At 37.2% G+C, this 12,366-nt stretch overlaps 1 protein-coding gene across 1 annotated transcript in view; it reads left to right on the forward strand.

Annotated features, from left to right (window-relative positions):
• BBS7 (Bardet-Biedl syndrome 7) overlaps window positions 1-12,366 on the forward strand; it is a 63,667-nt gene that overhangs the window by 47,064 nt on the left and 4,237 nt on the right. The window contains exons 14-18 of the mRNA XM_051966346.1: window positions 3,056-3,195; window positions 5,298-5,462; window positions 10,350-10,459; window positions 10,558-10,661; window positions 11,992-12,115. Of these exons, the coding sequence (XP_051822306.1) occupies window positions 3,056-3,195; window positions 5,298-5,462; window positions 10,350-10,459; window positions 10,558-10,661; window positions 11,992-12,115 (643 nt within the window). The remainder of the gene's footprint in view (window positions 1-3,055; window positions 3,196-5,297; window positions 5,463-10,349; window positions 10,460-10,557; window positions 10,662-11,991; window positions 12,116-12,366) is intronic.

The raw sequence follows: 12,366 nt of genomic DNA on the forward strand, positions 1-12,366 counted from the left end.
AGGGGAAAACCATGAGAAATAAAAAATACACCCCCAAAAGATGAAAATGGTATGCTTCTATGTACATTCAGTTTCATAGTTCTTACTCTGGACATGGATAGCATCGTCCATCCCAGGTCTGTTGGAATTGCCTTAGATCACTGATCATCACACAATCTTGCTATTATATTGTGTACAATATTTTTCTGATTCTGCTCACTTCATTCAACATCAGTTCATGTAAGTCCAGATTTCTGAAAATAATTTCATCATTTCATTTCTTAGAGAACAATAGGATTCCATTACATTCAAATATCATAATTTACTTGGTCATTCCCCAACTTATGGGCATCTCAATTTGCAATTCCTTGCCACCACAAAAAAGAGCTGCTACAAACATTTTTGCAATATGTGCAAAATCTTTTATGATCTTTTTGGCATACAGACCTAGTAATGGGTCTGAATCAAAGGTTATATGCACAGTTTGGTAGTGCTTTGGGCATAGTTCCAAATTGCTTTCCAGAATGACTAGATCAGTAATGATGATGATCATTCTTAATAAAGAGTTAGCATACTTAGGTCAAACCTAACAACAAAAGAATTATAATCCATTATTTTTCAATTTGTAATCTTAGAATTTAAAAGTTTTGACATAGAATTTATTAATTTATCTAAGTTTTTTTTCTTTCATGAAGTGTTAATTGATGTAGTTTATAATTCAATAAATAAGTTACTTTTGATCTCTGTTCAGAAATAAATTCTTGTTGGTCAGTATCTCTCATTTTTTACTGAAATATTTGGAGTATAATTAACATTGGCTAAAAGTGCTGAACTAATTTTGGATGGCTTGAAGCATTTTGACACTATTGTCTTCAAAGATTCTTTAGTCAGAAATCATTATATGTCTGTTAAGTCAGGGTCTCTTATTGATGAGGAGAAAGCACCTGACTGCAAGTTAAATAACCTGGGCCCCAGGCCTGATCCTCCCTTTATCCAGAATCGTGGCCATGGGAAAAGCATTGCTCTTTGGGCCTGTTTTTCCAAATCTATAAAATGAGGGAAGTAGACTTTCATGAAAACTATTTTTTCAGTTATTTTGTTCAGTTAGAGAAATGTTCTGTTTATGTTATTTCCCCCTCCTGTAAAAATGTTTTCTCTCTCCATCTTCTTTCTTGAATTAGTTTTTTTGGGGGAGCAGGGAAAAGAGGCTCTACAAGTATATAGCAATACAAGTGTATAGTCATAGTTTAGTGGACATTACTGGGCAATTAGGTATCTCAGGTAAGTAAATAATTTTTCAAATAACTGAAGCTTATATCTATTGCCAAAGCTTTAAAAATGTTTAGTTTTAAAGAGGTAGCATAGAGTAGTATAGTAAAAAGAAAACTAGTTTTGGAGCCTTAAGATCTGGGTTTGAATTCTGCTTCAGAAATGTTAGTTTTATGAACATAAATTTTTGTTTCTTTATTTCTAAAATGGAGTTAATATCTGTTGTGCCCATTTCCCAGGACCGTTTTGAGGGTCAAATAGGGAAAAAAATTCAGTATAAAATATTTTGGAAAACTAAAGTGCTGTTTAAGTTCTCCTTTCCCAATTTGGTTTAGACCTGTGAATTTATCAGTCTAGGAGTATTTATCTTTTTTTTATTATTATTATATATATATATATATATATTATATAAACATATGCATGGATAATTTTTCAACATTGATTCTTGCAAAACCTTGTGTTCCAAATTTTTCCCTTCTCCTCCCCATGGCAAGTAATACAGTGTATGTTAAACATGTTTAAAAAATATATGTTAAATCTAATATATATATATATATATATATATATATATACACATATATATGTATACACACATATTTATACAATTATCATGCTGCACAAGAAAATTCAGATCAAAAAGGGGGGGAAATGAAAAAGAAAACAAAATATAGGCAAACAACAAAAAGAATGAAAATGCTATGTTATAATCCACATTTAGTTCCTTGGGTACAGATGACTCTCTTTATCACAAGATCATTAGAACTAGCCCCAATCATCTAGCCATATCCATCAGAATGGATCTTCATATAATCTTTTTGCTGTGTACAATGATTTAAGAGTACTCATCTTTAAGGAAACTCCTTTCACCAGTGTAGATTGGCACCTCCAGCACCTACTTAACAACTGAGACTTTGGGATCAGTGCTCAGTATAGGACAGTGCCCAAGTTCTTATAGCTGGGGTGTGCCAGAGGTAAAACTTGAACTCAGATCAAATTTTCTTAAGATTGGCTCTGTTCAATATGACTCACAGGCTTTCACGTCATTAGTTTTATAACTAATAGAAATCTAAATTTTGCAGAACAATTTTCTTATCAATGAGTAAGCATCGATCACCGTACCAAGCACTGGGCTGAGACTTGGGACAAAGTTGTTTGAAAGACTTTAGATTTATTTGGCTTATGAGGAATGTATTGAAGAGATATCTACCGAGCTGGTAAAATCAGGGGATGTGAAAAATACTTCATGTTTCAAAGGCTATTTTTCAAACTATCTACAAGGTAGTATTAATTCATTCTGCTATTGATCCTTGCAGCTGTGGCTTCCTTCAGGACTTGGCTCAGAATCCTTCTGCAAGAAGTTTTCCTATGTTGCCCAGTGTCCAAAGCCTTCCCTTTGAACATCTGTCTATCCCATGAATATCTTGTTTGTACAAATTGTTGGCCAGTTGTCTCCCCCATTATTCTGTGAGTGCCTAGAGATCATGGGCTGTTTTTTGCCTTTCTTTGTATCCCCAGGGCTTGGCACACAGTAAGTGCTTAATAAATGCTTGTTTGACTAGTGACAGGTGGGACAAAATCTTTTGATTTGGTTTCAATTTCTTTATTATAGCTTAGTCATTTTATTTTTAAAAATTACCTTTTTAATGGAATACTTATTTTTCCTTCTAGTTATTTGATATTACACATTTTAAAAAAACCGAGATCTGACATTTTAAATTAATTGCAGTAAGGATTTTCTTCAGATATTTTTGGTCTCTAAGATCATTGAGATTTTTTAAAACTCTTTTTCCCTTTGTACTGAAATCAGATTCGATCAATTGAAGGCCAATATGGTATGCTACAAGCATATGTAACTCCAAGAATTCAGCCTAAAACCTGCCAGGTTCGGCAGTATCAGATCAAGCCGCTTTCACTTCATCAGAGAACTCATTTTATTGATCATGACAGGTAAGACAAAGGACTGAACACTTTGATTTTATTGTTTACTGGATTTAAAGATATTTATTTTTGTAATTTATCAATTTTTGAAGCTACATACAAGTTTTTCCTTAGTGGTGTTAGTATATTTAACTTCTTAGATTCCGTTCAAGATGGTTCTGCTCAATAGTAAGAGCTTTTGCTTTCACTTAGAGGACTTCTGAAATGGATTTCCAGCTCCTCTACTTTCCCATCTGAGTTCTCAGTTGTATTCAATTATAACCCTGAAAAACCTGCTACCCTCAAAACAGACCATATGGAGTCCCATTTACATTGTCCCCACAATTGTAGGACATTTCCTACCATACGAAGGGAGACTATGTGACTACTGTACCCGGTTCTGAATTAGGCTCAGCAAACGCAAAACAGTTCCCAAAGAAGGTTTGCATTCTGGGAGAACTGAGGAATGCCGAGCATACACTTAAGAGGCTCCTGGAGAGACAGCTAGGTGGCGCCAGAGTGCTCAGCACATGAGCCTCCCAGTTCTGGCTGTAGCAGTTGGGGCAAGTAGCTTAGCCTCTGTCTGCCTCAGTTGTCTCAACGGTGACATGAGGATAATCGTAACACAGAGTTATTTGGAGGATCAAATGAGACAATACTTAGAAGTTGCTTAGCACAGTGCCTAGCACATGGAAGGTACTTAAGAAATTCTGGGGTCCTTATTCAGACTGTGTGAGATCGGGAAAAGTCATAGAGTGTCTTAGCATTAAGCTGGGAAAGGACCTTAAAGGCTACTGAGTGCGGCTCTCTTATTGCAGTTGAGGAAAGAAACCAACGCTGAACACATGAAGTGACTTGCTCAGGATCTCACAGCTTGTAAGTGTCTAAGCTGAGATTAGAACTACTACAATCAGGGCCATCTTCCTGGAGGAGGCTGCACTTGAATTGGCAATAAATAATGTTGGTGAACAATGAAAATGAGTTGTCCTTTATAGTATAGATGGCATTTACAAGATGGGCAGAGGAGAGAGATGCCCATTGTAGGCATAACATGTGATTTTTGAAGTGTAGAACATGGCACCAGAGGGCAAGATTCCTCCTCCTCCTCATTCTTTTTATTTCTTTCTCTTGCTCCTCTTCTTCCTTGCCAGTCTTTATGTGATGCTTTAAGGTTTTCAGAGCACTTAGCATTTGTTAAGTAGATACTATGATTATTCCTCATTTTATAGATGAGGAAAATAAGGCTGAGAGATGGGAGTCCCTGGACCTGCACCATCTAGTTGATCAATGTCTGACTTCAGGCCCAGACTTCTCTCCACTTCGCCCCTTAGAAGTCCCTCAAGGCCTTTTAGCAATGATGCAATTGAACACCAGAGTGCTTCATATGAATATTTTTTTGGGAGGAACAGGAAGAAAGGCTGAGAAGGGGAAGAAAATCATGGCATGGAGGTTGGATAGCAGATTCTGCTGTGATCCAGCTAGAAGGGGAGTGGGGGAGCGGAATGTGGTAAAGAGAGTGAGAATAAGAACGAGAGACAGACAGAGACAGAGAAAGAGACAGACAGACACAGAGACTGAGTGTGAGAGTTTGGAAAAACACTATGGGGAGATAACAAACAGGATTGAATAGCTGATTGGGGGATGAGAAACATGGGAGAAATCTTAGGCCTTAGAGATCATCTGGTCCCTACTTCAGTGGCAGAAGAATGGGACTTGTACCAAGTACATAGGTAATAATTAGGAAACCTCTCAGAGCCCATGGTGGGGTTCCAAATATGGAGAATTGGGTGGGGCTGTTGGCAGAAGTGCTTAAGTCACACATTGGAGCAAGTCTAGGGAGGATGGCAACAAATCTGGTTTTTGACATTGCTTGGTGAGATCCCCAGGTAGAGGTGGTCCTACAGGCAGCTGGAGATTGTGTTCAGAGTTCTAAGGCATTGAGCAAGAGAATATCATGCTTGTCAAACTGAACTGAAATGTTAAGTAACCACAGGGAAGAAATAAAAAATGGGTCATTGGTGGTATTGCTGTACATGAGAGGAATTCTATGAATTGTATATTCACTGTTAATTTCTATGATCAGATGCTAAATGACTCTTGTAATGTTTTATGTTTCTTTTTTTAAATTGCAGGCCCATGAACACATTGACTTTGACAGGCCAGTTCAGTTTTGCTGAAGTTCACTCCTGGGTTGTCTTTTGCCTGCCTGAGGTTCCAGAAAAAACTCCAGCAGGAGAGTGTGTGACATTCTATTTTCAAAATACCTTCCTAGATACACAACTAGAAAGTACTTACAGGTAAAAGTAATGTTCTTGGAGTTGTTTGAAAGGACATTGTTTACTTTGAGTGAATGGATGTAAAGACATTTTTTAAGGATTTATTACATTTCAGACTGTACTGAGGAGTGAAATACAAAAGCATAGTCCTTCCTCTTAAGCAACTTATATCGCCATGGGGACCTCTGCTGGGGAGTGGCTAGGGTGGAGTTACTGAAAATTACTTAGGGAAGAGATTGGCACATTTTATGCCGGAACAATGTCGGAGTTGATTTGATCTTAGTTCTTTAACTGTTGGGAGGGAAGAGGAAAGGAGGGAGAAAAAGGTTTTAAGCAAGTTATTTGGACTATGGAGGAGATGGCCTAAGGGAACTAGGAAAGCTCTTGGAAGAAGTAACTGAAATGGGCCTCTGGCCAGAATTGAAAGAGGGTGTACATTACAGGCCTGGGAATGGCTTGGGCAATGAAAGGGAATCCCAGAGAGAAAAGATCTCAGAGATCACCTTAGTCCAACTCACAGCTGAACGAGAGTGTCTTCTACAACATGCCCAACTAATAGTCTTAAATATAACCTTTGCTGGTAGAGGGGGAATCCACTCCTCTTAAAGCAATCTGTTCTGCTTATGAATGAATGAATGATTAGTTTTGATTAAGTACCCCATTCTAGGCCAGGTTCTGGGGATATTAAAACCATAGCCAAGGTGGTGCTGCCTTCAAGGAGTTTATATTTATTCTAATGAGAGACTTAGAAAGAAATCTAAAATGTGGAATGTTTCTGAGTGAATTCTGTCTGGATCAGATTGAGAAGAATGTATTGTTAGTTTAGGTGAGAAATGTGAACTGAAGGTGGAAAAATAGTTTTGGAAGATCTTAGAAGTCAAAGTTTGATATTTTTACTTAATAACCAAGTAGGGAGCTACCAAAGTTTTTTGAGTAGGAACATGATGTTCCCAGACTTTTAAGAAGCTCATTTGTAGTCGGAACAGAAGTAAGTGCAAGGATAATGTTGCAAAAAAGGTACCCAGGAATATGTTCTGTCAATAAAAAATTACAATTAAAAAAAAAAAAAAAAGAAGAAGCTCATTTGTATATCATGTAGAAGGGATTGGAAAAGGGAGAGACCATAGGCATTGGTTGAGGCCATAGAGAACAAAATAAAGACTGACTGGTTTCTGTGAAACATAATGAAGGCCTTGAGAAGTATTAGTACTTATCTTAAGTACTAATCCCCATTTTATAAATGGGGAAGTTGAGATACAGAAATACAAATAAGGTCCTAATGTTATTCGGCCAAGAAGTTTTTATCAGACATTTGGGGAGTATGTAGCATTATGCTCAGAAATACGAGGGAGAGCAGTAAAATCTGTATACCATATCCCAGGAGGTAACCTGGCACTCTTTAGTGTTCCCTGCAGCACTGAATTTCTTTCTTCTGATAAATAAGTAATCAGATTAATCTTCATGATCGAACCATTATTGCTGCAAATAAAGGAATGCTTGACATTGAAAACAAATGTGAAGTGTACATTTTAATCATCAATTCCAAAAAAATCTGTCTGTTAATTCCCTCAGCATTGTTTTTTTTTTTTTTTTTTTTTTTTTAAGGATGGTAGGAGCTTGTGGTAGTGATGTTCCCAAAATAAGATAGAGAACACCAATGGGGAGAGTAGGGAGAGTAGGTGAAAGCTCAGGGGCAGATACATTAGCAGCTTTGAGAATGAGTTGAATCTGCTTTGTACCAAATTAAGTAAATGTCACAGATTCTCATGGTCTCATATATAGTCTTCTTGTTCTGACCTTTGTGTATGTAAAAGTTTATGTTTATCAAGTTTATAATGAGAAGAAATAAAATCCTTGATAAAAGGGCCACAAATTGCCACAATTTGGCAGATGAATGGCCTGTTTAAACAGTAATCCTTAAAGATTATTCTGGTAGTGCTGTGTAGAATTGATTTGAAGAGAGAGTCTAAGAGTTTGGTAGGTCAGCTGGGAGGCTGGTGACTTGTTTTAATCCAATGTGAAAGGATAATGTGATAAAGGCTGAGACTATCTGTGGGGAGGTGAAGGTAAGAATGGATTGGAAGGGATGATGAACATAATACCATTTCAGAAGGCGAATCTGTAGAATTTTTGACAGGAAAAAAAGTTTGCCATATGAATCTGGTGAAAGTAACTGATGAATTCAGTTTCAGAAAATTAGAGTTATGAGATGACAACAAAATTCTTGAGCAAAAATGTCTTGGTAGCAGCTGGAGGTGTGAGACTGGAATTCAGATGAAAGAAGAAGACAGGAGATATTAATTGAGATGTTATCACAAGAACTGTGACAATTGTGGCCTTAAGCATGAATGAGTTATCACTAGACAGTGCCATGATCAGTACTGGGCTTTAGGAAATTATAGGTATGAGTGTACTAAAGAGGGATTGGAATTGGGGGGGAAGGGAGGAAGACAAAAGATGGATCATTTAGTAGGCTCCTGCATTAGCCCAAGTAAAAACAAAAAGGATTTAAATGTGGATAGTGACAAGGGGATGAAATGATGTATTTTAGGGATAGCATCCATAGAACTTGTCAGTTGCCTTGGAATAGAAGTTAATGATGCTCCTAGTATTCCAATCCTGGATGATGGAGAAGTTGGTACATGGAGAGGCTAGAAAAAAAGGAGTTAGAAGAAGTAGTTTTCTTCTAAAGTAGGAAAAAGGAAAGGTTTATTTGGCATATGGTGAATTTGATGTTTGATGGATAGTCAGTCAGTTAATTAGAAATGTAAGCCTGGTCATATGCATTTGGAAGCTATGTTCATAGTGGGAACTATGTCCATGGAAGAGATTGTAAAGTGTGTGAAGAATATAGAGGGTTAAGAACAGACTTGCAGGATGCCTACATTTAGGGAGTAGGGTAAAGGAAGAAGGGCCAACAAAGGCCACAGAGAAGAGTTATATAAAGGGCCACAATAACAGTGAACTTTGAAGTCTGAAATACTGTGTTTTGCCTAGTGCTGAGGTTATTATCCCCTTTGTATAAATGGAATTTTTTAGCCTCAGAAAAAGCTGAGGCTCAAAGAGATTGTGATTCACCAGAGAGACATAGTTATTAGGTGGCAGAACCAGATTCACCAAGACTTCTTGACTGTTAAAAATAGTAGAAAGAGGAAAAGGATCTTATGTCTAAATATTTATATTTCCTCTGTAGCAAAGAAGTGGAAATAGAGAGTGTCCATAATGGCTAAACAAATTATGACAGATGAAAATAATGTAATATTTATTACAGAATATTATAATATTCTTAACAATGTAATATTATTACAGAAATGGTGAGAAGGAAATCTTGTGTGAACTGATTCACAATGAAGAGAACCAAACTAGGAGAATAGAACATTGTTTTTTAAAAAATATCATTGAAAAAAGTTAAGAACCCTTAATTATGCAGTACCTCATTATGATTCCAGTAGACTGATGATGTCATATGCTCCTCACTCCTGACAGAGAAATGATGGATTCAATGCAGAATGGCTCATATGGTTTTAGATATGGCTTCTCTGTAGATTAGTTTTGCTTTACTATGATTGTTACAAGCATTTTTTTCCCCTTTTCATTTGGGAGGAAAGTAATGCTGGTTATAGTATTGCTAAAGCAGAAGAAAAAAAAGTCATTGCAGCATTTTTAAAAGTGCATTGATGAGAAATGAAGGAAATCCAGAAGGAAATAGAACAGTTTTGAAAATAACCTATTAAATTCATGATATAATTTTTTAAAAAGAAGAACCATGCAGATGTTCGTGATTTCATATATATAATCCTTTTTTCTGTTCTATTTTAAATATGGAAATGATGATTTGGGAGATGTTTAGGTTTGAAACTTTAAAAGTACTTTAAAGAGAATTCACTGTCATATCTGTATATCCACACTACCTTTTGGCATATAAATTATTCTATACTAGAATCTGTATATTTAAGACCTTGCACACATATACACAGATATATGTGTATATACACAACTATATATAGAGTATTCTCTTCAGAATCATTGACAGCAAGCAGAGTAAAAGAGAAGAAGGGGCCATTAGCAGGTCCTAGTACACCATGCATATATGAGGATTGAGAAAAAAGGCGTTAGATTTGTTGTTGTAGAAAGCTCTGACAGGGCACTTTCAGTAGAGTGATGGAAAAAAGTACATTTTCCCCAAACCTGAGAACTGGAAATAACTTCTGAGGACAACTAGTTTATTTTGCCTACAGCCTCAATGGCAAAAGGTCTTGCCTCCTAATTCAGTGAAGTTGGATGATGAAGGAGAGATGAAGAGGTAGCTTGGAGGAAGTGGTAATGGTGATGGGGCTCAGGGAACTTGATTGTATTTGTGGAAGCAGAGGATAGAAGAGAGAAGAGGCTGGAGATAGAAGAAAGGAGGATAACTGATGAAGAACCTTGAGTAGAATATGAGATCAGAGGGCATATTTGGAGTTTGAAGAGAGGAAGGGGAGATTCAAAGGAGAAAACCCAAGGGAAAATGAAAACCTAACACCAGCCAAGGTATCTACCCCCTCTTCTCTCCAATCTCCAGGTCTCTCTCTTCCCTCTCCCTTCCCTGCCCCCTCCATCTTTATTTAGATGAGTTCTATCTTGGCCTCCACAACCTTCTGGCCAGGGAAACAGCCATGCTTCCTCTGCCTCCTTTAGTGGGAGCACAAACATTTCAGGATTTACCAGCATATTGATAATCCCAGCTAATCTAGTAGGGCCACTTGTTTATAATTTTGCAAAGAATTCATGGTATATTATTAGTTCATATGATTCATGTTAATAAATTCTAAAATCAAATCAGATTTTTAACTCTAAGCTTCTAGAAAAAAGAATTTGTGAACTGGACCATAATTTCCTAATGTTTTTTCAAAAATATTAATTTTTTAGAAAAGGAGAAGGAGTCTTTAAATCGGACAACATTTCTACAATATCCATCCTAAAAGATGTTCTTTCTAAAGAAGCCACAAAAAGAAAAATAAATCTCAACATAGCTTATGGTAAAAATAAATTAATTAATTTTAAAAATTCCAGTTTAAAAAAATTATGTAATAGTGCATTAGTAAACTCACTATACTCAATATCTTCTCTTTCTTAGATATCAATGAAATATCTGTGAATCACACATTAAAGCTGATCCACCCAAAACTGGAATACCAGCTACTGTTGGCCAAAAAAGTGCAATTAATTGATGCTTTAAAAGTAAGCAGTTTTTAAGATTCATTTAATCCCATTATGCCATTTTCCAGAATATTTCATTTAAGTGCTATATTTCTGATTTTATTCAAAGAATAAAGTTATCCATTTTAAAATTTGGGACATTTTGGGAAGGGAGAGAGGAAGGAAAGAAAGAAGGGAGGAAGTGAGAGGGGGAAGTAGAAAAGGAGAGACGGAGAGAGAGGAGGAGGGAGGGAAGAAGAAAGGAAGGAAAGAAGGGAAGAAGGAAGGAGGAAAGGAAGGGAGGAGGAAAGAAGGGAGGAAAGAAAGGGAATGGAGGAATGAAGGAAAGGTAAAAAGGAGAGAAGGAAAAAAGGAAAGATGGAAGGGAAGAAAGGATGAGGGAAGGGAAGGAGGGAAAGAAGAGAGGAAAGAAGGAAGGATGGAAGGGAGGGAAGGAAAGAAAAAAGGAAGAGAGGGAGAAAGAAGGAAAGAAGGAAAAAGTGAAGGAAGGAAGGGAAGGAAGGAAAGAAGAAAAGGAAGTTTGGCAGCTTGTGAACCGTTCCTCACTGTTCTCTGAAACTTGGGTGGCAGAAAGTAGTCGGAGAGAGTAAATTAACTTGATTACAGGTCTGTAACCTTTCTGAGTCATATCTTTGGGTCCTGGTTTTTTTAGCTTTAAAATGAAGATGTTGGGGCAGCCAGATGGCACAGTGGATAGAGCACCTGTCCTGAAGTCAGGAGGAACCTGAGTTCAAATCCAGCCCCAGACACTTAATACTTCCTAGCTGTGTGACTTGGGCAAGTCACTTAACTCCAATTGCCTTAGCAAAAAAAAAAAAAAAAGAAAGAAAGAAAGAAAGAAAACGAAGGTGTTGAATGCAGTGGTTTTGAAGGTCCATCTAACTCTGATGAGCAATAAAGCTGTGACATTGTAGCCTTCTGTAATGAAAAAGGTGGAAAGTGGAAGCCAGGAAGGAAGCAGAAGAATGGCTTGGGTTCAAGGTGAGGGAAGAGGAGGCTGGGAGGGGAAGGAGAGCTTGTTATTTGGTAAGTTTATAGGTCTTATAAAATGAAGGCTGTTCATAGTAATTTTTTGTAGATTAATTTACCATGGACTGGTGTTAGGTAGTCATGGACCAGTTCTTGGGAAACACTGGACAAAAGGATGTAAAGTTTTTTGAAGAAATGCCAGATATTTAGAAAATTTGCCCTACTCTAGAATCTGAAAATAACCTTCTCAATATTCATCTGTCTACTGCTATTGCTACGTAATAGGGGACTTTACTAGGAAGGGCAAAAAGGCCACTTCTGAAAATTCCCTCATGCAGTTGAATTTGTGGACTAACTGATGACTTTGTTTTATCCCAATAAGGAATTACAGGTACATGAAGGAAACACTGACTTTCTGATACCAGAATATCGCTGTATTCTAGAAGAGGCTGACCGCCTACAGGAAGAGTACAAGAAACAGCCTGCACACCTGGAAAGACTCTATGGTCAGTTAGCCCACATTTCAACTGATGCTCAGACGTATTCATAGCACCTGGAAAGCTAGGCATTATGGGTAAAGCTGGCCCTCAGCTTGACAAAATCAAAGCTTCCAGGACTTTTTAGAACCCTCAGGAATGATCCAGCTAAAGTGCCAGTCTTTAGGGATCTCGTGTGTGTGTGTGTGTGTGTGTGTGTGTGTGTGTGTGTGTGTTTTGTCCACACCTGTGATTTTTCAGGAGATGAAAAACTTAACTCC

This window comes from Antechinus flavipes, chromosome 6 (assembly GCF_016432865.1).
Source record: "Antechinus flavipes isolate AdamAnt ecotype Samford, QLD, Australia chromosome 6, AdamAnt_v2, whole genome shotgun sequence".
Classification (NCBI taxonomy): domain Eukaryota; kingdom Metazoa; phylum Chordata; class Mammalia; order Dasyuromorphia; family Dasyuridae; genus Antechinus; species Antechinus flavipes.